At 32.2% G+C, this 26,822-nt stretch overlaps 1 protein-coding gene across 1 annotated transcript; it reads right to left on the minus strand.

Annotated features, from left to right (window-relative positions):
• Window positions 1-6,515: 6,515 nt before the first annotated feature.
• Window positions 6,516-26,200, minus strand: Srp68 (signal recognition particle 68). Its single transcript, XM_076510277.1, has 12 exons — window positions 26,046-26,200; window positions 23,786-23,852; window positions 22,386-22,499; window positions 20,670-20,865; window positions 19,818-19,900; window positions 18,778-18,973; window positions 15,338-15,577; window positions 14,852-15,076; window positions 11,296-11,390; window positions 9,074-9,191; window positions 8,206-8,328; window positions 6,516-7,179 (listed from the first exon to the last, which is right to left on the minus strand). Exons 1-12 carry the CDS (start codon window positions 26,173-26,175, stop codon window positions 6,949-6,951), a joined length of 1,818 nt encoding a protein of 605 aa, XP_076366392.1. The 5' UTR covers window positions 26,176-26,200; the 3' UTR covers window positions 6,516-6,948.
• Between the last annotated feature and the right edge of the window lie 622 nt (window positions 26,201-26,822).

Here is a 26,822-nt window from a genome sequence, read left to right on the forward strand (position 1 = left end):
ATAAAAGTGGTTTGCATACACAAATGCTGCTCATTGGATTAATATAGACCTTATAGTGTGTACGTATTGTTTCAGAATATAGCATTGCCTCAGTAGCACTATAACAAGTAAGTTAGATGCTATAGACGTTTTACAGGACGATTGGCGTCGGTCAATATGTCTCGTCAACGTTGTAACAGCCGCGATACATTCTGCTATATTTGTGACGAGTATACGCTTGTTCATCAGAGACGCTCAACGACTGCTCTTGTGAAGAAAGCATATCATCTGTACTTCGGCTGTAAAATTGGTGATCAAGACCAAGAATGGGCGCCTCACATTTGTTGTGCGACATGTGCTGTCTGTCTGAGAGCTTGGCTCAGAGGCACTCGAAAGACAATGCCATTTGCTGTCCCGATGATATGGCGAGAACAGAAAGACCATGTGACGGACTGTTACTTCTGTTTGACTAGTGTGTCTGGTTTCTCTGCCAAAAACAAGAAGTCAATTGAATACCCTAACCTGCCTTCAGCAATGAGACCCGTGCCACATGACGACAGTCTTCCAATTCTGAAACCACCAGAGGAATGGATCTTAGACGAACCAGATGAAGAAACTACAATGCAGGGAACTGGCAGTGACATTGATCCAGATTTTGAACCGTGCTCCTCAGGCGATCCACTTCTCATAACACAGTCAGAATTAAACGATCTGGTTAGAGATTTGGGTCTGTCAAAAGCAAAAGCCGAGTTGCTGGGTTCGAGACTGCAGGAATGGTGTTTGCTATCACCAGGTATGTTAAACCTCAAAGCTGTTCTGTTACAGAATGACAACGTTTACACTTCAATACCTGTTGGCTATGCAGCACACATGAAAGAAACCTACGAGAACATGGAAATGTTGCTGAAGCACATCCAGTACAGCAAGTACAACTGGAATATCTGTGGTGATCTGAAAGTCGTTGCTCTGTTACTGGGACTGCAGCTCGGCTATACAAAGTACTGTTATTTCATCTGTGAATGGGGCAGTCGTGCCAAAGAGTCACACTATTCTAGACAGAGCTGGCCACTTCGTAAAAAGTTAGTTCCAGGACAGAAAAATGTGGCGCATGAACCGCTTGTTGACCCGGCAAATATTTTGTTGCCTCCTCTTCACATAAAATTGGGACTTATGAAGAATTTCGTGAAAGCAATGAACAAAGAAGGCAAAGGTTTTCGTTATTTAAGACAGATATTTCCAAGAATAACTGAGGCCAAGATCAAAGAGGGCATTTTTGTTGGCCCTCAGATCAGATATGTTATGAGTGACAAGCGGTTCGAAGATCTGTTAGTTGGGCCAGAAAAGATTGCCAGGAAAGCCTTCAAAGACGTTGTTGACAATTTTCTTGGCAATTACAGAGCCCCACATTACATTCAGCTGGTAGACAAACTTCTCAAAGCATGCAAAACAATGAAGTGCAACATGTCACTCAAGATTCATTTCCTCCACTCACACTTGGACTTCTCCGCAAATCTCGGTGCTGTCAGTGACGAACACGGTGAAAGGTTTCACCAGGACATTGCTACAATGGAAAAACAATATCAGGGCAACTGGAATCCGTCAATGCTTACTGACTACTGTTGGACACTGCAACGTCATGCACCGGACATTGAATACAAACGAAAATCAGGAGCAAAACACTTAATTACGTTGAACTTAATAGCGTATTAGAAACATAAACGGAATTAAATACGTTATTGCCGGTAAACTGTTAACTGTCTATTTCTTAGAGTTTCTACGTGATGAAGCAAAACCAACACTATATTTGTGCATACCCACCAGGTACCTGTCACAATCAGCAAAAACTTTTCAAAAAAATTGTTGTGCAGTGTAATCAACAGTTTTATACCCTTGTAATGCACCAGAAATAAAAATAAAATACTTTCAATCTAAGTTTGTTTAAATTTTCATTTTTTTGTAATCTTTTTAAATGATATGGAAGACACGTTAAGGGTTCAAATAGATTTCAAATGTAAAAAAAAAAAAAACTGCACAAAATACATTTTAAAAAAGATATTACAGTAACACAGCCACTTGAACGATTGAAGTAGGCTTAAAAATCGTCATAGTATTTAAATCCTTCACATAAGGGTTTGTAAAAATTTCAACTTTCTTCTTGCTCACGTGCGAAAACTTCAGACAACGATAAAGCCAATACTCTTCCCAAAACCAAAGGTAATCAAATAATAAACCACAAAACACACAAAAAACAACAACAAAATAACCACAAGTACAATAATCCCGAAACAAAACATTATTACTGTTTACCATGTTATTCGGGATTTCTAATTCTTCAAGTCACTTACAGAATAAGTTGTGACGTGACTTGTGCTGCTCCTAATCTAAGTTTGAGTATATGTGCCATCCATTCTTCAACCGGTAGGTTACGCTAGTTGAGTGTATGTAATATACTCGGTGTTCTTGTTATCAGTAGCTGTAGGTTACACTAGTTGAGCTTGTGTTATATACTCGGTGTTCTTGTTATCAGTAGCTGTAGGTTACACTAGTTGAGTTTATGTTATATACTCGGTGTTCTTGTTATCAGTAGCTGTAGGTTACACTAGTTGAGTTTATGTTATATACTCGGTGTTCTTGTTATCAGTAGCTGTAGGTTACACTAGTTGAGTTTATGTTATATACTCGGTGTTGTTGTTATCAGTAGCTGTAGGTTACACTTGTTGAGTTTATGTTATATACTCGGTGTTCTTGTTATCAGTAGCTGTAGGTTACACTAGTTGAGTTTATGTAATATACTCGGTGTTGTTGTTATCAGTAGCTGTAGGTTACGCTAGTTGAGTTTATGTAATATACTCGGTGTTCTTGTTATCAGTAGCTGTATGTTACGCTAGTTGAGTTTATGTTATATACTCGGTGTTCTTGTTATCAGTAACTGTAGGTTACGCTAGTTGAGTGTATGTAATATACTCGGTGTTCTTGTTATCAGTAGCTGTAGGTTACACTAGTTGAGCTTATGTTATATACTCGGTGTTCTTGTTATCAGTAGCTGTAGGTTACACTTGTTGAGTTTATGTTATATACTCGGTGTTCTTGTTATCAGTAGCTGTTGGTTATACTAGTTGAGTTTATGTAATATACTCGGTGTTCTTGTTATCAGTAGCTGTAGATTACACTAGTTGAGTTTATATTATATACTCGGTGTTCTTGTTATCAGTAGCTGTAGGTTACACTAGTTGAGTTTATGTTATATACTCGGTGTTCTTGTTATCAGTAGCTGTAGGTTACACTAGTTGAGCTTATGTTATATACTCGGTGTTCTTGTTATCAGTAGCTGTAGGTTACACTTGTTGAGTTTATGTTATATACTCGGTGTTCTTGTTATCAGTAACTGTAGGTTACGCTAGTTGAGTGTATGTAATATACTCGGTGTTCTTGTTATCAGTAGCTGTAGGTTACACTAGTTGAGCTTGTGTTATATACTCGGTGTTCTTGTTATCAGTAGCTGTAGGTTACACTAGTTGAGTTTATGGTATATACTCGGTGTTGTTGTTATCAGTAGCTGTAGGTTACACTTGTTGAGTTTATGTTATATACTCGGTGTTCTTGTTATCAGTAGCTGTAGGTTACACTAGTTGAGTTTATGTAATATACTCGGTGTTGTTGTTATCAGTAGCTGTAGGTTACGCTAGTTGAGTTTATGTAATATACTCGGTGTTCTTGTTATCAGTAGCTGTATGTTACGCTAGTTGAGTTTATGTTATATACTCGGTGTTCTTGTTATCAGTAACTGTAGGTTACGCTAGTTGAGTGTATGTAATATACTCGGTGTTCTTGTTATCAGTAGCTGTAGGTTACACTAGTTGAGCTTGTGTTATATACTCGGTGTTCTTGTTATCAGTAGCTGTAGGTTACACTAGTTGAGTTTATGTTATATACTCGGTGTTGTTGTTATCAGTAGCTGTAGGTTACACTAGTTGAGTTTATGTTATATACTCGGTGTTCTTGTTATCAGTAACTGTAGGTTACGCTAGTTGAGTGTATGTAATATACTCGGTGTTCTTGTTATCAGTAGCTGTAGGTTACACTAGTTGAGCTTATGTTATATACTTGGTGTTCTTGTTATCAGTAACTGTAGGTTACACTAGTTGAGTTTATGTTATATACTTGGTGTTCTTGTTATCAGTAACTGTAGGTTACACTAGTTGAGTTTATGTTGTATACTCGGTGTTCTTGTTATCAGTAACTGTAGGTTATGCTAGTTGAGTTTATGTAATATACTCGGTGTTCTTGTTAGCAGTAGCTGTAGGTTACGCTAGTTGAGTTTATGTTATATACTCTGTGTTCTTGTTATCAGTAGCTGTAGGTTACGCTAGTTGAGTTTATGTAATATACTCGGTGTTCTTGTTATCAGTAACTGTAGGTTACACTAGTTGAGTCAATGTTATATACTCTGTGTTCTTGTTATCAGTAGCTGTAGGTTACACTAGTTGAGTTTATGTTATATACTCGGTGTTCTTGTTATCAGTAAGTGTAGGTTACGCTAGTTGAGTGTATGTAATATACTCGGTGTTCTTGTTATCAGTAGCTGTAGGTTACACTAGTTGAGCTTATGTTATATACTCGGTGTTCTTGTTATCAGTAGCTGTAGGTTACACTTGTTGAGTTTATGTTATATACTCGGTGTTCTTGTTATCAGTAGCTGTTGGTTACACTAGTTGAGTTTATGTAATATACTCGGTGTTCTTGTTATCAGTAGCTGTAGATTACACTAGTTGAGTTTATATTATATACTCGGTGTTCTTGTTATCAGTAGCTGTAGGTTACACTTGTTGAGTTTATTTTATATACTCGGTGTTCTTGTTATCAGTAACTGTAGGTTACGCTAGTTGAGTGTATGTAATATACTCGGTGTTCTTGTTATCAGTAGCTGTAGGTTACACTTGTTGAGTTTATGTTATATACTCGGTGTTCTTGTTATCAGTAGCTGTAGGTTACACTAGTTGAGTTTATGTAATATACTCGGTGTTCTTGTTATCAGTAGCTGTAGGTTACACTAGTTGAGTTTATGTAATATACTCGGTGTTCTTGTTATCAGTAGCTGTATGTTACGCTAGTTGAGTTTATGTTATATACTCGGTGTTCTTGTTATCAGTAACTGTAGGTTACACTAGTTGAGTTTATGTTATATACTCGGTGTTCTTGTTATCAGTAGCTGTAGGTTACACTAGTTGAGCTTATGTTATATACTCGGTGTTCTTGTTATCAGTAGCTGTAGGTTACACTTGTTGAGTTTATGTTATATACTCGGTGTTCTTGTTATCAGTAACTGTAGGTTACGCTAGTTGAGTGTATGTAATATACTCGGTGTTCTTGTTATCAGTAGCTGTAGGTTACACTTGTTGAGTTTATGTTATATACTCGGTGTTCTTGTTATCAGTAGCTGTTGGTTACACTAGTTGAGTTTATGTAATATACTCGGTGTTCTTGTTATCAGTAGCTGTAGATTACACTAGTTGAGTTTATATTATATACTCGGTGTTCTTGTTATCAGTAGCTGTAGGTTACACTTGTTGAGTTTATGTTATATACCTCGGTGTTCTTGTTATCAGTAACTGTAGGTTACGCTAGTTGAGTTTATGTAATATACTCGGTGTTCTTGTTATCAGTAGCTGTAGGTTACACTTGTTGAGTTTATGTTATATACTTCGGTGTTCTTGTTATCAGTAGCTGTAGGTTACACTAGTTGAGTTTATGTAATATACTCGGTGTTCTTGTTATCAGTAGCTGTAGGTTACACTAGTTGAGTTTATGTTATATACTCGGTGTTCTTGTTATCAGTAGCTGTAGGTTACGCTAGTTGAGTTTATGTTATATACCGGTGTTCTTGTTATCAGTAACTGTAGGTTACACTAGTTGAGTTTATGTTATATACTCGGTGTTCTTGTTATCAGTAGCTGTAGGTTACACTAGTTGAGTTTATGTTATATACTCGGTGTTCTTGTTATCAGTAGCTGTAGGTTACACTAGTTGAGTTTGTGTTATATACTCGGTGTTCTTGTTATCAGTAGCTGTAGGTTACACTAGTTGAGTTTATGTTATATACCGGTGTTGTTGTTATCAGTAGCTGTAGGTTACACTTGTTGAGTTTATGTTATATACTCGGTGTTCTTGTTATCAGTAGCTGTAGATTACACTAGTTGAGTTTATATTATATACTTGGTGTTCTTGTTATCAGTAGCTGTAGGTTACACTTGTTGAGTTTATGTTATATACTCGGTGTTCTTGTTATCAGTAGCTGTATGTTACGCTAGTTGAGTTTATGTTATATACTCGGTGTTCTTGTTATCAGTAACTGTAGGTTACACTAGTTGAGTTTATGTTATATACTCGGTGTTCTTGTTATCAGTAACTGTAGGCTACACTATATTAACTGTTATTGGTTCATGTTTGTGAATTCTTGATGTTTTTGTTCTAAATGACTAAAACTGAAGGACTTTTTTGTATGATTAAAATATAAAGAAAACTCTGAACTGAAAAAAGTCTGGCCAACCTTGCTTTATTTGCAATGTAAATGAATGAACAACAAAGTAATTGTCACAGTTGAGACAATACAGTAACTTATAGGTGATAGATACTTCAAGCATTAACAATAGACTTACCCTTCCATTATTTACCATTATATTGTTTTGAAGTAAAATACTTCAAACAGTTAGAGTTGATTCTAGGAATGTCATTGTTTCCCAACTGAACAAAATCCAAGTAACTAAATTTTTTGTGATAACATATTAAGAAAATACACTATAATTGTAAGAATGGTTATCTTAGTCCCCATACATACATGAACTAAAACTGATTTTAAAAAATCATATATTTCTTTTACCTATATTGTAGAAAGTTTACTTTTATTCCTTTATAAAACTTGCTGTTGGAACTAAGATACTGTAAAATTGACATGAGCATTAAGAACAGCCTTCACTTCTTCCAGCCTCCCAGCCAACCACGTACAAAACTACCAATACCACCACCTTTTTTCTGTTCCAAGTGTTCTTCTAAAGATGGGAATTCCACATAATTCAGAGCAAGGTCGAAAAACAAAGGCTTACAGGGGATTGGTTTAAAGTCTGGAGGGAAAGGAGCTAAGTTTGGTTGTCGAGACAAAAGCGTCTGGTCTTCACAGTACTGGTCTAAACGTTCAATGAGCATCTGAAAACAAAACAACATCTGACCAAACTACTCACTACTTTCATTTCCTGCACTGGCGTGAACTTAGAATATTTTTAGCTTTAGTAGGACTAAGAGAAAATTTTAATTTGCCACGAAAAAAAAGCAATTTTGAAAAAAACTATTATCATCAAAATAATTTCTGATATGTTTTGTTAAAACTGTTAAATCTTTCTAAACACATATACAGTTATACAGAGAAACAACTTATGATAAGAATTATGTACCCTACAATGAAAGACAGTCCTTGGTATTACTAAGTAAAAACAGTAAACATCATCACAAGTGAGATTTGGTATTTTCAACAAAATAATAACTTATGGAACATGTGAAATATAAGGCAAGGTCAGAGGTTGAGACATTCATTAGAACAAACAACCAGGCAGAGGGAAAACAGTCACTACCACTTATATTAACTGAGCAGGGTGGTTTACTCTCACATATATAACACCTTTAGAGATAAATATTCTGTGAATCACAGTCTAGTATTTTAACCCCTATCTACAAAGAACACACTGAAGTTATCAGGGTGAAACTGTATCAGGAGACAGTTACTCTTATTACTTGGGATAAGCACATTGGGTTATACAAAACAGAGTAAACTTAGTACCGCTACTGTTTATAGTTCAAAAGGCAGACCACACTTTACAGTGAACTACCTATACATTCTACAATAAACTACTTCCAGAGGTAGAAAGAATATGTTATAATAATAAGCTCTATAGAAGTATGTCAACCTCCTCAGGTTAATATAAAGTTTGTAAATTATTTTCTGAACACTTGCTTTGTAGGAAAGCTTTAGTTAGCTGGTGTATTAACTCAATAATGTCTATGTTGATATTTCAAAAGTCATGCCCAATAACTAACGTTTTCTCTCAAACAAAAATCAAGTTGTGTGCAACAAGTTTTATAAAATATATTTATATCACTTTAAAATATTTGTATTATATTTGTTGGAAACTGGAAACTTAAAACTTTAAATGCAACACAAAGTTAGAAATGTCAAACCTTTTTATCTTTCAGTGACGTTTTCTCTGTAGTTTCATCACTTCCAAGAATTCTCATAGCATGTGCCGAATATTTGCATCCTTCTGTTAATCCCTGTATTTCTTTTAGTGAAGAATAAAGCTCCTGAAATAAAACAACAACACGGACAATATTTTGTTGTAAGAAAGAACAAAGTTTTTATAAATTTACTTATACAACAAGCGACATGGTACAGAAGTCTGATATTTACCTACATTGTTTTAACAGTTACTCCAATTATATAATACTGTTTTCTGATCTAAGGTTGATCCGGTTTCACACCACTAAATGTTACACTTACTTATCCTTTTCAAAAAATTTCCCTAGTTTCATACCAATAAATGTTAAGTTATATTAACTTAACATTTTCCAAAAATTTTCTCCAGTTTCACACCACTAAACATTTCACTTAACCTTTTCATATCCCACGTCGATAAATTATATAAAAATCTTCCCAGTTTAACACACATGTACAACTTGATGATTGTGTCCTACTTTGTTTTCAGTACCAGAATGGCACCAGTTAATAAATTACAGGGCTTGTCAAAAGTATTCTAATCATTACGTTTGAAGTGGTTTTAAATAAAAAGCATTCTAATGCAATACAGAGTTAGAAATGTCAAAACTTTTTATCTTTAGGTGATGTTTTCTCTGTAGTTTCATCATTTCTGAGAATTCTCATAGTATTCTCTTAGTTAGTTTTAAGTGGAAAGTAGTGTAATCATTACTTCTAAGTTGGTTTTATCTCTTGGGGTTTTTGAGTTTTTTTTAAACAATTTTTACTTAAAAGTTTGTTTATGTGTTAACGTTTTGACACACAGTCTTCTCTAGTGAAAGACAAGAAAGTTACCTTGTTTAGTGACATATCTGTGAGAGCATGCTGTGTATACTCTTCTACTCGCTGATACAGTGCCATGGCTTCTGTCCACTTATGTGCTGCTGAGAATGTTTGTGCAATGTAATAGCACCTTTAGAAAGAATGAATATAGATATTTTTTTTTAAACAGGCAGTTTATTTAAAATTGAAATAATTCACTTTTAATCAGAACAAAAATTGTTTAATTTAGACAAATACTCATTCCAGTCTCATTATTATGTTGTTATAAAATGAAATAGTTAGCTACTAAGTAAAATACTATTGGCAAAATTACATCTTCACATTTGCAGGTGTTTTCCTGTATCTTGTCTTATACCTAACTACTTGTAATGCAAGTTAGTGTTACACCTAAACCTGATGTATTACATTTAACCATTTCACTGCTTGGGGTGGGTGGGTGGAAACCCTACCCCATACCCCAAAAAAATCAAAAACATTTCTACTTTCTGATGTAAAGTACAGTATACAGAAGTGAAGAATAAACACCAGAAAGTCATATAACAACTTCTGTGTATGCCTGGTGGTGTGAGGAAGGACAAAGAGGTCAGTTAGGTCCAGAGTAACCCTCAAAGAATATGACAGTAAGCCCAGAACTTACATTTTTAAGATGAGGTGCCATACTCCTTGATCTTGAATAACACAACTACATCATACAATTATAACCTTATCACACCAAGTTAAATCACTAAAAGTACTTGCATACATCCCTAATAATTACACTGTACACATTTTTTTCCCAACTATGTAAAGGCACTGGGGTGGCATCTATGGGTCCCTGGTACAAACAAATTTCAGTTTAAATTTCAAATAGCAGCAAAATAACCTTAAATATCTATAGATGTGCAGAACAGTGAAATGGTTACTAATAGACAAATTTCATTTAATCTGAGTTCAAATCTACCAATTAATAGATATTTTTAAATCTTAGCTTCTGTTTATTATTAATTACAAAAAAGATTTTTAAACTTTCTTTTTATTTGTTCATTACCTCTGTATAGCCCCATCTTATTTATTGTTAAACTTTGTTGTTTGTGTAAAGCGGGCTATCAATGCTATGTCCACCACAGTTATCAAAAGCCAGTTTTTTATATAAATGCACAAGCTTACCACTGAGTCGATAAGGGTTGCATAATTCATGTTTTTTAATACTTGAACATCACATAAATCTCAAAGTTACATATTTGCCCTTATATATATACACACACGTTTTTAACACACTACTCCTAGAACTTAAACTACATTTAGGACACCTGTACTGATGTACTATATTCTTAACTGATTTCTAATGTTTATCACCTGCTTTCCAATATACGATAAAAGTATATTTTATCTCATCACTTCTCATGCTAGAAGGCACTCTTACTTATCATGAATAATTTGATTTATAGTATCTGTTAGAAAGTAATTTTTTTGTTATTAGAAATGACTTAATATTTAATATCTTATAAAAATCCTTATTTATTGGTTAAATTACATGTTTGTGAATCAGTATTTTCACTCTGTTTCAAAGTTACTAAAGTTAACATACAGTCCAGACATAAATATCTTTTGGTGAGAAAATTTAATGTACATATTTTCCAATATTGTTATGAAGAAAGTCTAAGAGAGGATGTTTGTAATTACAAAGATGTTCAACACTGAACTTAATACTGGGATGTTTACTATAATATACTGGTTTTAACTGTACACGACATTCTTGAAGTTATCTGTTTCATGTTGACAAAGTAACATCCGAAAACTATTGGGTTAAGTTTGTCCCATCTCATCTACTTTATCATAAATCTCATTATTAACCAAAAAGTAAGGTTCATTAGTTGCTTAATTAAGTATATGTTAAAACATGTTTTGAAGGCTTTATTATTATTATGGTACAACAGTTCTAAGTACACACAGTCTCATACAGTGGTATGTTGGTATACAAACACTATCAAATCTAGTATAATAAAACTTTTGACTGAAGGTTAAGTTCTTATGAAAATTCACAACTATTTTATATTGTTTATTCCTTTCAAGAAGTTTTACTGCTTTGACCAGAACTGATATAATTCATGGTTATTTCATAACTAAGAACCAGATAGTTCACAGTTATTTCTTTACATGAGTATTTCCTAAAGATTTAGCAGGTGATTTATAACAACACTCATATTAACATGCTAATTTCATCATACAGATTCCATACAATCAGAATGACTTACCTAATCGCTTTATATGCTAAAATCTCTGCTTGAATTTTCTCAACAAACTGTGATCCAGGGTCAATTCCTGGCAGCTGAATTATTTCTTTTAAATTCTAAGGAAATAGAAAATAATCTGTTAACTTCAAATATCACATCTAAATCACTAAATCTAAAGTTATTTTAACGATAACAAAAGAGAGAAGTAACCACAAAATGTATTCATTAACCTCTTCTCACAAGAATTATTATATCATAATTTCCTTTAAAGGCAATATTCAGCCATAAATTAAAGGAAAAATACAGTTTTTATGTTTATATAACAAAGTACAGACTATTTTAAAACTATGTATGCATGCATGTAATAAACAAATGCAAGTAACACCCACTAACAAACATAAAAGTGATAGCAGGTTCATATATCAGTCATAGACAAACATGTTCTGATACCAATATTTGTATCATGTCCCATAACTGTTGTATTACTCACATATTTCATGATTTATAATCAAACTGTACTCACCATATATTAGAAGTCTATTTTACTTCTAGTCAGTTTCTTATGCTAGATCTTACTTATACTTCACATGTTAAACTCAATTTATAATATTTATTTACTTGTCATCAAATGTTTTTCACCAAACATTGCAGTACATGAATTAACCTTGTATGTTTTATATAAGCAAACCTTGTTTACATAAACAGATTATAGGAAATGACATTAAATATTTTATTGTTTTTAACAACAGTTCAGTATAATCACACCTCACATGTTAGTTTGGCCAAAAAATGACTTTAGAGAAGTGTCACAAGAAAAATAAGAGGCTATTTCCTTCAACTGAAGTTAAATTTTTCAATACTTAAAATGAATCTCTGAATCACTTACTATTACAATCAGGAGAAAAGTAGATTCTAAAATCTCTTTCTAAAGTATGCAAATTCTGAATAATAATGATTTGTACCCCATTGGAAAGTTTCTTTTTCTTCTTAGATTCTTGAAGACAAGCACTGAGTGTTGGTAATAACTCGTAATTACAGTTTTGAGAGCAGTGTGCTTGTTAATCAAAGTTTTTTTTATTATAGCTTCTATTTTTTATCAGCTCTATATATAATTACAGCTGCACCTTGAAAGCTTAAATTTAGTCCATTCAAATGAGTACATATGTCAATAAATAGGTCACAACAGTCAGCCAAGAAGATTCATGGAAGAGTTCGCTCGACCGAGAGCTTTGCCACAAGACAACCGGAGCACATACGATTGTATGAGATGTTTATATTTACTACCTATATCATCACAAATAATATTAAAAAACTTAGTGGGTGAGCATTTATAAGCTGACGACTCTTACTACTGTGTCCATTGTTGTCTTTTGCTTTCTATCCATTCTTCTTGCAGCCAATGCTTCTTTGTGTGTACAGCAAGTCCATGTAACTGTATGTGCCAGCCTTAACATGTGCAACAAATCCAATGTTCTTAACTGATACTACACAAACTCCTAAACTTATTCCATCATATTTTGACTGTTCAGTTGCATTTGTTGTTAAAAAACGTGTTCTAATTGTTAAATACAGCCTTAGATGTAGCCATAAGAAGTGGCAAAATAATGAGATCTTCGTAAATCTTCCATGAAATTCATTCCAAACGAATGCAACCAATTTGGGACAACTAGCAACATCTGTAGTTTCATCCAATTACAGAGAATAATAGTGGTTTTGGTGTACTCTTGTAATTAATTGACTTTTAACATTCCTGCCATATCTTCAATTCAATGTTTAACAGTGTTGAACAATAGTGAAATCAAATCAAGGTCTTTAGCTACATTATTTCCATCCATTGCATCTGAAATTACTTTTGCAGCAGGTAAAATTAGTTTCTCTCCAAGAGTATGTGCACTTCTGGTCTTTTATATCAAAAGAGATGCTCCATATAAAACATCCAGTTGCTATTTTTTCTAATAATGTTTGTTTTCTACACATTTCACATATTTTAATTTGAAAACATTCAACAGGTTCACTACTATATTCATTATGTTTTGTTTCGAAATGCGTAAGAAGCTCTAATGGTTTCATGGCTTAGTTAGATTATACATCATAACACACTGACGTTTTTGATCATTTTCTAATCCAGCACAAGTAAACCTAAATATTCATCACAGTGTTTATGCCTTTTCTGTTTTGGTTTATGCTCCAAAGTTCCAACATCAGACCCTGATGTAATAAGGCTACCACTAGTGTCACTTAGCTTGTGGTTTGTTATTACTCTAGATTTAAGATACTGGTCCATAATTTTATAAGTGACTTAAAAAATGTCAGAAATTCTAAAAATAAATTATAACTCACTGTTACCAACTCCAGCAGTATCCATGCAATTATGGTAATAACTATTACCTGTGACACTAACATATACACTGTAATGGTGTGTCAATCCAACCAGAAATCAACCGTCTTGTTTCCTGCGATCACCTGCAACAAGTGTCAGGCAGGCAACAAATTTACATAATACAAGTTATGTTAATCACAATTAGTAATATGGGATTTATATATATTACTGTATTAGTTGTATAATGTCATTGCTTTTAATTTTATAAATTTGATGTATTACTGCAGACTCCCTTGAATATTATCACAGACCCACCACCTAGAGATGCACACCATAGTTTAGGAACCTCAGGTGTAGTGAATTACCACAACATGATCACATGTAATGGAGTAGTGAATGTCAACTAGCTGACCCCATGTGATGGTCTAGTGAATGACCACTAACTGACATCATGTAATAGAGTAGTAAATGACCACTAGATGATGCCATGTAGCGAATTAATTTTTCCAAAAATAATGAATTATATTCAGGTTCCTGGAAGCAGTGACAGAATAAAAATTTAACAAAATGTTGGTAACTTAAAGAATTGATAACTTTACTGACATGATTTTTTATTATAAAACCAACAAACTGTAAAGAAAGAATGTTTTATGCATTGCTCTGGGTTAAACTGAATTCTCATATTTTCATGATACTTCCATTATATAGCAGTAGTGGTGTTATTACCATAAGACATTAGAATAACTTTAAACAATACAGGTAACCACAACCACCAGAAAGTTTGATAACCATGCCTGTATGTTCAGTCCACAACAACACACCACAACCACCAGAAAGGTTGATAACCATATCTGTATGTCCAGTCCACAACAATATACCACAATGACAAGAAAGGTTGATAACCATGTCTGTATGTACAGTCCACAACTACCAAAAAGGTTGATAACCATGTCTCTATTTTCAGTCCACAACACACCACAACTGCCAGAAAGGTTGATAACTTTGTATGTTTAACACATCAAACAGCAGCAGACCTACAATAAACTCATATCAATGGTATTTGAAAAAGGTTAAACTATGATCTGTTGAAAATGTGGGTTTTATTAAGTTACCAACTGTTGACAGCATGGGTTTTGTTACATTTTTACCTATTAATAGTATTCGTTTTGTTAGATTTTCACCTGTTGACAGAATGAGTTTTGGTACTGGTTTAATTATCTATTTTTGGCTAATATAATTCCATAATTAAGTCCTAACCTGAATTATTATCTCATAAGGCCGGATGAGATCCTGTGGTTTGTTTTTTTTCTTCCCATCACCGTTCCTCTCATCGGAAGAAGAGAGAGCACTCCTGAGTGAATCTATCATCAGAAGGTTCCGATCTACCGTTTTGCTCAATCTAATATAAGACAAGTAAGAGTGAAGGAATGCAAGACTTGAAACTGCCGATCCATCCCCAGCCTGGCTGCGAGTCTTAAAGCTCTGTAAATAAAGAAATAATTATCACATAGAAACTTACATGGAAACAAACTTTTATTATTCTACATAATAACTCTTAAATAACAAATACACATTTCATGAAAGGAAGAAACACAAGTTGAAAATATTCATGCAAATAAAAGTTTTGATTAGAAATACATGAAGATTATGAACTTTTTAAACAAATGCTAAATTTAAATACATACAATCAGATAACATATATACTGATGTCAGAACATTAATATCTCATTATTTCACTTTTACCTGATCAGATTTTAATTCATCTCGAAGAATCTGTAGAGCATCTTTGCATTCCATGAGTAACCTTTCATAAACTTCAATTTTTGTTGTTAAATCTGGGGCTCTTTTCACTTCATTCTCCACTTCCTGAGCATTCAATAAAAACACTCGCACTTTTTCTTGTTTGACAGGCACGGTTCGCCCAAGCCAGGTTACCTCTGATAAAGTAGCAGCCTGCTTTTCCCGAGTCTGGGATATTAAATGCTAGGAAGGAGTACCAACCAAACTCAAAAACCAATTCAATTTTTTTATATAAGAATATCTTAAAAAGAAACATGCAAAATATAACTGGAAAGATAACAAATATTTGTGAAGGGATATGGCTAGGATCATTATTTCTCATGGAGATAATAATTTAAAACAATATTCAATAAACTGAATGTTTAACTACATACACTGCATATCTCTTGTCATAATGGACTTAGACCTTGGGACCAACCTTCAAGTCATTTTGTGTTTGTTATAGTCTTCATGATAAAACTTTTAAATTAGTAATCACGTACTAATCACAGATCATCAGTAAATATAACAAGGTTTACATACACAAAATTTCAAAAATTTTTTACTGCATCTTAAGGTTTGTTAAGCAACATTTTTATCATGCCTTTATTTCAGCATGTTGCCAATCTAACATGCAAAATAATATTCGTTTTAAGATTAAAAATACTTTTATGCATCAGAAAATTTTCAAGTTTCACATGTGAAATCCCTATAATGTCCAAATAGTTTTTATCAAATGGTTCTTTAAAAAACAACAACCATATATTATCTTTTAACTTCACTAAAAAATATCTGTATGGGATTTGGTAGATTTGACCAATCTCATAACTACTGTAAGAAAATTAGGAAATAAGTACAAAGTATGCTTATTGTGTCCTTGAATGACAAATTATAATGAAAAGACATGTTTAGACTAAATAGTTTAAATCATATAACATAGTATATTTATTATATTGACCCTTAGCTGCAGATGGCTAACAACAGAGAAGTTACAATGATGAGGCACACATACACTTATGTTACCGTATCCAATAATACAAAACTGATCTTCAGTCTCTATAAAGTGATTCTGTCTTGGCTGTGTTTTAGTAGACTACTATTTTGTAATATACAGTTATATTACAATTATTATATTTTATATACTTATATAAGTTATTACTATTTAGAAATTAGTTGTTAAACTTATTTTTTCTTAATACACAGAAAAGTAAATGAAGAATTAACACAAACAACTATCTCTCCTAGCTAAGACCTTGGTACCACTGGGTTGCTGCTTGACATAGATTCCTAAACCTTTTAATTAAGGTTTTGTGCATGGAAGATACGAAATATTTTTTTTAGGTTTTATATATACAGTTAGATAACCACAAAATATCAAATAACTCCACTGATACCACAGAATTCCACTACAATTTATAAAGTTGAGTAACTCAGCTGTATTTCAGTCTGAAAAATAGTATATTTTGAGCAGACTAAAAACACAATCTACCTTCTTGAAATTTTGGTTTAAAAGAACAATATAGTGTCCTGATACATTAACACTCCTACGAAAAGTGGGGCCTAATAGGCCCCAGAGCAACTTGAAAAGTTATTAATATTAGGCTAATAATTTTGTATTTAAATGAAATTTAAATGATATTTAATGAAATGAAATCAAATGAAATGGCAATTTCATTTAAATACAAATTTATTAGCCTAATATTAATAACCTTTCAAGTTGCTCTGGGGCTTATTAGGCCCCACTTTTCGTAGGAGTGTTAAGAGGGCTGAGAAAGCCACTAGAACACAGTGGCCCCCTGCTAACCTCTTTGATTTTTGGAAAGGGTCCCTTATATACACTTAAATATATATATGACAAGAATAACCAATTGAAAGCTCAAAATGTCCCAAAATTATTTTTCCAGCCATTTTGAAATATTATGGTGTCTTTTTTTTCTTTCAAGAAAACCTTTGTGCTGGTAAGTTGAATCTTTTAGCCTGTTTGTTTTTGTTGTTTTTTTTCCCATATAAAGCTCCATTACTACATGACATAAATTATAATTGATTTCTATGATATTGATATTGTAATTTATTATCTTTTTGTTACTCAACAATATATATATAACATAAAGATGTTTTATATCCGTCACGTGAAATTTCTTAAGGCCTAGTAAACTATGACACGCAGTAACCAAGTACAATAGTCATAACTAGAAGACATAATTGTTCACTTTACTTCCTCATATACTGTTTCATATTTTTAGAACAATAAGTTTAAAATTTTACTTGTAAATAGTAACAACACATATACATATATAATATATAATAACACATACATAATGTATTATCACTGAATTGTGACTGTTTTACAAAATACTAGTCCACTAAAACACAAACAAGACAGATTACCTTATAATGACTAATGGTCAGTTTTATATTCTTGGAAAAGATAACATGAATGCACATGCACCACACAATTGTGACTACTATCTTAGCCAGCAATGACTGAAAGGTTAATATAATAACCATATATATACATAAATGTATAATTTATGAAATTGGAGCTATTTAGATTCAATACTTGTGTTATAATTTGCAGTCAATTCTAGAAAGAAATAACCATGATATATATTTACTTCCTGATTCTTTATGGTAGTTATAAGATCGGTCAATTCTATCAAACAAGTACAGATATTCTGATTCAGTAGCAAAAATAAAAAATAAAGTTTTTTTCTTAAATAAGATATGATATGAGGTTAAAGAGATTTCACATGTGAAATTTCAAAATTTTCTCATAGATGAAAGTATTTTTAATCTTAAAATGAAAATTTCTCTGCATGCTGCCTGGTCAAAATTCTCAAAAAATAATTTACAAAAAAATATTTTAAATATCTCACTACTTTCTTTTAAAACCTGATTTTGTTATGAAAGCCTTGTAATGTTTATTAGTAACCTTGGTTTATGTAGTTAAACATTAAATATATAAACTGTATTTAACATTTAACTACATCAGACTTATAATATTTCATGAAATGATAACCCTAAAACTAAAGCACAAATTATCACAGATATATAAAAGAAAACTAAACTGTGAAAACTTACAAACTTTCTAATAATGAAATTTGTTAAACAAAAACTACCAGTTAAAAATGACAAATATGGTGGAGAGTAAATATTACTGGAGTTAAATAATATAACATTTGCTTTATAACTTAATAAAATTGTTCTAAACAGCATTAGTTTAACAATTTTTCAACAATAATATTTATACAAGAGAAAGTGGACACAACTACAAGTCATCAAAATGTACTGCTGTACATGCAACTAGAAGCCTGCCAGCAACAACAAATCAAGTGATGTGAAAGTTTAGCCTAAGTTCAAGTGTTCATGGAAGGATTGTTCTAGAACAATGGGACAGAACTTACATCCAGATCTCCAGCTAGAATGTCTTCTCCAACAGACTTCCCTGACAATCTCATCTGCACCAAATCATTGATGGCAGATTCATCTCCAATATTGTAAGCACAGTAACGAATGTTGGGTGAAAGTTCATCAACTCTCTGCTTGTACAGTATTACATCATCTTCACTAAGAGCAGAAGCCAGCTTTCCATAGATGGTCCTAAAGGGTGAAAAAACACTTTTAAGTCACTTTTCTTTTTTTAAATAAATACTATATTATAAATCATTCACGTACAAGACAGAACACAAAAACTGAGCCATTACTCTCACAAAACTGGCTTAAGGCTTAATTTGTTGAAATATGCATGAAATAACAAAACTGAAAGCAAGTAGTCTTTCAACAGTTAGATATCTTTCCTTCATATTCAGCGTGTATAGGTCTTTCCATGTTGTTCAGCAAAGTGTAAATGAATAAACTGAATACATAATGAGTAAAACATCTGTACATATTGCAGCTGTCCAAACCTGTTGATTACACTTCCAATTACAACTATTAATTCTTATCCAAGAGCCAAACTTGCACATAAAAGAAACATTTGAAGAAGGAATTAGTCACAAAATTTCTACACACACGACATGCTGGAAGTTAGGCAAAAAACAGTTATTTAACTCTTCAGAACAGGTCAACTCTGGATTTACATCTTAGGAAATATTTATATGCCTTCTCACAAGCTGTACTAAAGATTTAATTAACTAAAAATCTGATAGCTTTAATGAAACATTATTACTTTTATTAAAAAGTGTCAAATGTTTAATTTTCACATCCAGCTACCTAAGTGTTCCAGTTGAAACAAGTACTTCATAACACAATGTTAATCCACGATTGTGCTGTTGAACATGACAAGTTTTTTCTAAAGTAATTATCTGTCCCGTTTTTTAATATTGAAACTATCAAAGACATTTTGGAACATTGACTAAATTCTGTTTATGAACCAGTGTAAATACTGTATATCTAAATTATATACATACATCTTTGTATAAGTGTTATAGGTTTTCTAACTTACTGTGATTTCCCAAAGCACTCCATGGCTGGTTGCCACTGTTGCAGCTCAAAGTTCAGTGATCCTTGAATCCAAGCAGTGTATGCCTATTTTTATAGTAACAACAAACATTTTATTCATATAGATGTCACCATGAATCATGAGGATATGGAATCATTTTAAAACAGAATATTCAAGAAACATGTATGTTTTAATACTATGAAAACTCAAATACCAACATTCATAAGTGGGAAGAAGAACAGTAGTATTTTAAAAGATACAAATTAAGAGTTGTTTAGAACACTATGTACAAATAACAAAGTAGTTCTGATAGAAATCAAAAACATCTTAAAAACCTTTAACTTTTGAAAATAAGTAATATCACAGAATGTTAATGTAGTTCAGTGAGGTTGTAGACAAGATTAATAAGTAATATCACAGAATGTTAATGTAGTTCAGTGAGGTTGTAGACAAGATTAATAAGTAATATCACAGAATGTTAATGTAGTTCAGTGAGGTTGTAGACAAGATTAATAAGTAATATCACAGAATGTTAATGTAGTTCAGTGAGGTTGTAGACATGATTAATAAGTAATATCACAGAATGTTAATGTAGTTCAGTGAGGTTGTAGACATGATTAATAAGTAATATCACAGAAGGTTAGTGTAGTTCAGTGAGGTTGTAGACAAAATTAATATTGGAAAAATTTACATAACAGAATTTGCATAACATGTAGTTCATACAGCACTTTCCATCACATAGAAAGTTTGGAATAATTAAATTAGAACTTATAAACAAACTTACAGGATTTATGAAAGTACTAATTCAATACCAGTAGAATATTCAGTGTGATTGTGTCTGACAACCACACTCACCTGAGATTCTAACTTTGTACGAGCATCACACTTGGAACTACTACAGAGTTGTTCCAGTTCTTCAGCATGTTTCACAGCTTTCTGCAGCCGACGAATGAGATGGAAGCGCTTCCTCGGTTCTGTATTAGCTTCATGTTTCAGCTGCATGGCGTAAGCCCAAGCTCTTTCTGTTAACATCAGTGGCAGGTAAAGGTACCTAAAGTAATACACAGTGAAGAAATTAAACTTCTCTGACCACTAACAGTTGAAGAATCAAGCATGTTACATAGTTGTGTCAACTGACCAGTTTGATTCTTCATTAGTTAGCAAGCATCTTTCACATACCCAGTGTAAACCCACATATCAAATTTCTAAATCTAAATTATAAACTCTAAACATTTTATTTTTACTCACAATAACAACTAATATTTTGTAACAGTAACTTAATGTAATTCACAATGAACAATAAAACTACCTTTCAGTCCATTTTGCTTTATATATATAAAGGTACTTTGTAAGAGAGAAATGTTGGTATAATCCACTAAATGGTGTTCAAAACGTTAGGAAGCGTTTCCTTTATTGACTGGCCAATAATGCTGTTTTACACATCAAACTTTCTGTTCTGGACAGTATGTTAAATCAGTTTGTTTCATTAGTAACATTTGTTGAAAAAGATGTAAAACTGTTAATCAAATATTAACTGAAACTTTTGGAAATGAATAAAAACCTTAAAATCCTTATGATGGGGTTTTTTAGGGTCTTTGTACATTAATGTTGTTGTAATTGGGTCTTTTCTTGAGGGTATTTTTTTTGGGGCAACCTCTGATATGGTTGTCCTTAAGACAATTACCTGTCCAGTGATTGTAAATTTAACTAACATTCAGTTATTTTACATATTAAATTGTAACTGAAGCTAGCACTAACATTAACTTATACCAACACTATTAATTACTAATACTTCAACTCTTACGTACTCTACATCTCTACTGTCACAAAACTAAATACTCATTTAAATAATTAACTAATATATCAAATTCTCTACAGCTACAAAATAATAATAGAAACAATAAATTTAAATTTTTCAGACACATAAATTATCCATCTAACTTGGGTAATGTTTATTATACTTCTTTATTTCAATAAAACTATTATAACTTAGTATCCTAAAACCTAGTACTATGCCTAAAACATCAGAAATTAATCCTAATGGCCTTATTTGAGATAAGATTCAGGCAGAAGAAAGTGTACTTGAAACGTATCATTAATGCACTAAGGCTGTAAGTTTAATTTTAACTGTATGTAAAGAAACAACACCTAAAACAAGGTGTCCATACCTAACTAATCTAATTAAAACACACTAAAATAATTATTTGTTTCAGAAAAACACTAAGCCTAAAATTCATGTATTTCTAATTTCCACATTGTATATGATGTATGTGCATGTTGATGGGATATATACCTAATGCGTATGTGTCTGTTTAATATCCACCACCAACACCAGTCAAATTTAAATCTCTGCACACGTTACCCAGTTAATACGTCTTTGTGTGTCTAACAGAACAACTTATTCATGCAATAGCACTAAAAAGTGACTGAACATCATTTTTCTTTTCCAATTATTCTGCTTGTCTTAAAATAAAATAGTAGATATTATCTAAATTAAAGATAAAAAGTATTTATAGAGCATAAAATTGTTCTAAAACTTCAGTCGTGACTTTTATAAGGATTTATTCACACCTGACATCAGTGAGGACATCCTCTGTAACTTTTTTTGGATGGAAACGATGTTTCGTTCCTTGAATAAAGTGAAGTGACTTCCTGATCCGTCTAATCCTCTTGGTACAGTAACTCCTGAAAATCAACAAATCAACTTCAGTATACCAAATGCCATATTCAATTATTATAAAATAACCTGCTGTACGTTCATATAATAAACATACAGCATTCTATCAAATTGCTTAAACCTTTAAATAATTAACATTTAGGTGTCACATTCAACTTTCTGCTGTGATTTTCTTCACTGAAGATAAACAGCAAAACATTTTGTTCTTGTCACAAACATTTTCAACAACATTAATATAGTTTTCATTATTCATAAGAATTTAGTGAATACTTATAAGCAGTTATTGTACTGTCAGGAATAAAAATTTATTGTTTTTTAATTTTGTGCAAAGCTACACAAGGGCTACCTGCACTAGTTGTCCCTAACCTAGCAGTGTAAGCCTAAAGGGAAGACAGCTAGTCATCACCACCCACTGCCAACTCTTGGGATACTTTTTTTTATCAATAAATAGAAGAATTAACCATAACATTATAATGCCCCCAGGCTGAAAGGGCAAGCATGTTTGATGTGACAGGGATTTTAATCCTCGATCCTCAGATTAAAGGTCGAGCACACCAACCACCTGGCCATGCCAAGCCCGTCAGGAAAAAAAGTAAGATTTTGTACAAAAAAACATTTAGAATATAAATGATAACAATTACACATAATACAAGAAGACTGAATTTTGAACACATGAAAAATTACATGACTTTCACACACATTACACATGTTAACAAACTTAATAAAATACTGTTAATTCAGAATACATAAATATATAAATTCCATATTTTGTAAGAAGCAAGTCCAATAAACAAGTGTTTACATATTTTTTGTTTACTGGTGATTATTACACTTGAATAAATAAGTTGATAAACAACTTGGATAATTTTTAAATAGCAATCATAACAATATGAAGTACATATGAATCTGCTGAATATCATAAACTATACATATAAATAGTTATATGTATACTGTAAATCAGAAAGTTAACAGATACAATACATGTTCAATTCCACAATGCAACTAATAAAAACAATGTGTATTGTACCTCACCAGACAACTAATAAAAACAATGTGTATTGTACCACACCAGACCAGAAATAAAAACAATGTATATTGTACTGCACCACACAACTAATAAAAACAAAGTATGTGTTCAAATTTTGGAGATTGTTGAAATCTTTTCTTTAGTTTTGGTGTTACAACTGTTTAGTTTATTTCTGTTATTGAAGCTCTGAGTGTCATCACAAAACAAATTATCACAGATTGGGATATACATATAAAAGAAATACACACGACACTTCAAGCATCTTACCTGTACCGCTGGTAGTCTCCATGTCGAAGTCCATGTTGTTGCTGGGAGTCCTTTACCAACTGGAGAACTGATTCAGTTAAAGATATAACTATACACAACTGATACCAGACATTCTATAAAATACTTTTAAATATTATAGCAACTATCTTATTCAGTTTTGACTCCAACTGTATGATCCCTAGTAATGTATCTCAAGACAGCTGGGATGGGTATTAACACTTTTACTAATAAAGCAGAGAACAATGTTTCGACCTTTCTAGGTCATCTCTGTTAACATGAATTTTTACTTCAAGTGGGTTTCTTGTCACCAAGAGTTTCCTACTAATGTTTTAATGTCACATGACAGTGAAAGAGATATTAAACCATTACAACTTTTTCCATAAATTAAAAAGCATGCTATGCTCAAAATACTATTTTAACACACCTAACAAAACCTAAATTATTAGGACATGAGAACTAACTGATTTTAAAAATTAGGAACTACAAATATCTGATCAATTACTAATCAATTTAAAACATTTTTGTTGCAAACACTTTGGACAGACTAGTGGTACAGTAAGTGTAAGTGAATAGGATAAATCAACAAGACTAAACTGAATCTTTGTTATAAATGGAAAGCCTTAGTGATCAGTGCTTTTTCTTATTTAATAACATTGAGGGAACTATAATTAATAAATACAAATTAATATAGATAGAAACCATTCACTAGGATGACTGAAGAAATTAATTTTGGCACAGTGTTTATTAAATGGTTTCTTTATGGACATATTGATTAAAAGTCAAAGTTCTCTCTCTCCACAAATCACTAGTTACACATCACTTGAAATACTGTGTGCACTTATTAAAGAACGTATTTTGCCTTAATGAAAACAGTTCAGAGAAAGGTTCCTCATAATTCCAAATCTTTATGCAACATGAAATCATTATTTAATTATTTGTCTCAGTTTCAAGTTTATGTAAAGATGCATGAAGGAAAATGCAGATAATGCTGGCCAACAATATGTCAGTGCATCTGTCCTCAGAACAAAGGTCAAACAACAGGTCACGTACAACTCTTTCACGAAGGGCATGGTAAGATTCCTTATTATTGTTTAAATTGGTCTGGAATAATGTGCATAGATGTTACAGTTTAGTTTGGTGTATATGAAACACAACTGTGCTATAGACACTAAAATTAAATATTTTTACGTAAAACAAAATATAAAAGAAAGGGTAGTTAGGGTATTCTGCAGCAGTGATATGACTGTTTTTGTGTTTTTTCAGTATATTATTATCAACTTGTTTTTTTACAGTATATTAACTTTTTTGTTACTGTTATGACATTTAGTTTTTTCTCAGTATATTATATCAACTTTTTGTTATTAGTATGACACTTCTGAAACCCACCTGAAATAACACTGTATCTCAGAATGGCTTGTATGGGTATCAACACTTTTACTGACAAGCAGAGAACATTTTGACCTTCATAGATCATCTTCAGGTTAACATTAACTGTTACTGGTATGACATTTCCTTTTCCAGTACATCAGCTTTTGTTTTGTTACTGGTATGACATTTTTTTCAATTGTATCAACTGTTTTTGTTACTAGTATGACTTTTTCACTTAATGGACTAATAAACTGCTCCAAATTTACCATTAATCAATTATGCTGTATGTGGAAAAGTTTTTTTGGTTTTTTTTATGGAATTAGGTGTAAGATAAGTAACGTTTCTATTTGCTTAACTAATACTACATTATGTTATATGGTTATACTATTACTAATAGTTTAAGTTGTCAAATAAGTCAACCATATGGAGAAGTAAAATTTACACAGTTTTTCCTTATACAATAAAATTTTATATCATCTAACTACCAATTTATTACACTTAAACCAAAAATAACTTTTATGATCAAGGTATTTTATTACACCATATAAAACACACCTTTATAACCCCCATCCTATAATTTACAGAAAACTAGGTAGAAATAGCCACGTATTAATTTAATAATTTTAGCCTGATTTGGCCAAGCTCGAGTTACAGTACTTTGCCGTCACCTTCAGTAACTTATATTAATAATATTACTCCAATTCGAAAATGGGTGAGTTATAAGTATTATGGAAAATCTGTAGTTCACAGTTTTGAATTTTATCACAAATTATTCAAAGTTAAGAGTGAGTTAACTGCTTCAAAAATATTTGCATGCGCAATATTTAATTTTCTTTGAGCTAGAAACATGCAATTCTCATTTCGTTATTTTAAAACACAATCAAAAGGATACTCTCCAAGGTAAAAGTTTTCTTGTGAAAAATTGTATCAGTTACTTTTTGGTCAGTATTTTCTATATCTGCAATATTGCAACTCTGGTTTTCTGCAGCCATCGTGGTCGTTGACGTGCCAATTAGCGCCATCTACTTCTCTAGAAAGAGACGGACAGGATTATATTATTAACACGTAATGTACATTTCAGGATGGCAAAATTTCCTGATGTATTGCCGATTTCTGTGGAATTTGAATACTGAAATCGAACACACAGTACAAAAACAGAACAGCGTAAATATTTTCAAGTGTCTTTTATTTTTTTACATATAAATACTCGAAATGATTGTTTGAAAATTCAATTTCGGCTACATTTTCCGGAAAAGTGTACCATTATCCACGCTGCTTTTCCTTCTATCAGTCATGAAAATAAATGCAAATAAATGACAATTCTTTAACAACTTTGTAATCTTTTTAGATAAATACTTATGTTGACATTCCGACAAGTACAGAATCCGTAATGAAACATCTGTTTGGGCTTTTCCTTCAGCTGCTTGCATTTTCTCCTCTTTTTCTGTTTGATTTGGCTGAACTCCCTTTTTTATTTTCTTGCCATCAAGAAAGTCGTCAATGGAGTTTATCACCTTTATCATTTCATGTCTTTCTTATAGAATATTGGTAGAATTTCAGTAGATTCGGGAAAACACCTAAGTTAATTCAGTTGTGTTATAAGAGTATCAATGCAAAATAATTTAGTCAATTATCTTTCCCCGGGTTAAATAACCACGTGGGATTGAAA

Source organism: Tachypleus tridentatus, chromosome 7 (genome assembly GCF_004210375.1).
Source record: "Tachypleus tridentatus isolate NWPU-2018 chromosome 7, ASM421037v1, whole genome shotgun sequence".
In the NCBI taxonomy this organism is placed as follows: domain Eukaryota; kingdom Metazoa; phylum Arthropoda; class Merostomata; order Xiphosura; family Limulidae; genus Tachypleus; species Tachypleus tridentatus.

What these genes read in the sequence shown, in the direction of transcription:
- Srp68 (XM_076510277.1), bottom strand. Translation starts at nt 26,175, where the DNA reads ATGGCGCTAATTGGCACGTCAACGACCACGATGGCTGCAGAAAACCAG. An exon ending in TTCTAGCTGGAGATCTGGAT is followed by an intron (nt 15,578 to 18,777) that starts GTAAGTTCTGTC and finishes ACTCCTTCCTAG; the next exon opens with CATTTAATATCCCAGACTCG. An exon ending in CGTCACTGAAAGATAAAAAG is followed by an intron (nt 7,180 to 8,205) that starts GTTTGACATTTC and finishes TTTTGTTTTCAG; the next exon opens with ATGCTCATTGAACGTTTAGA.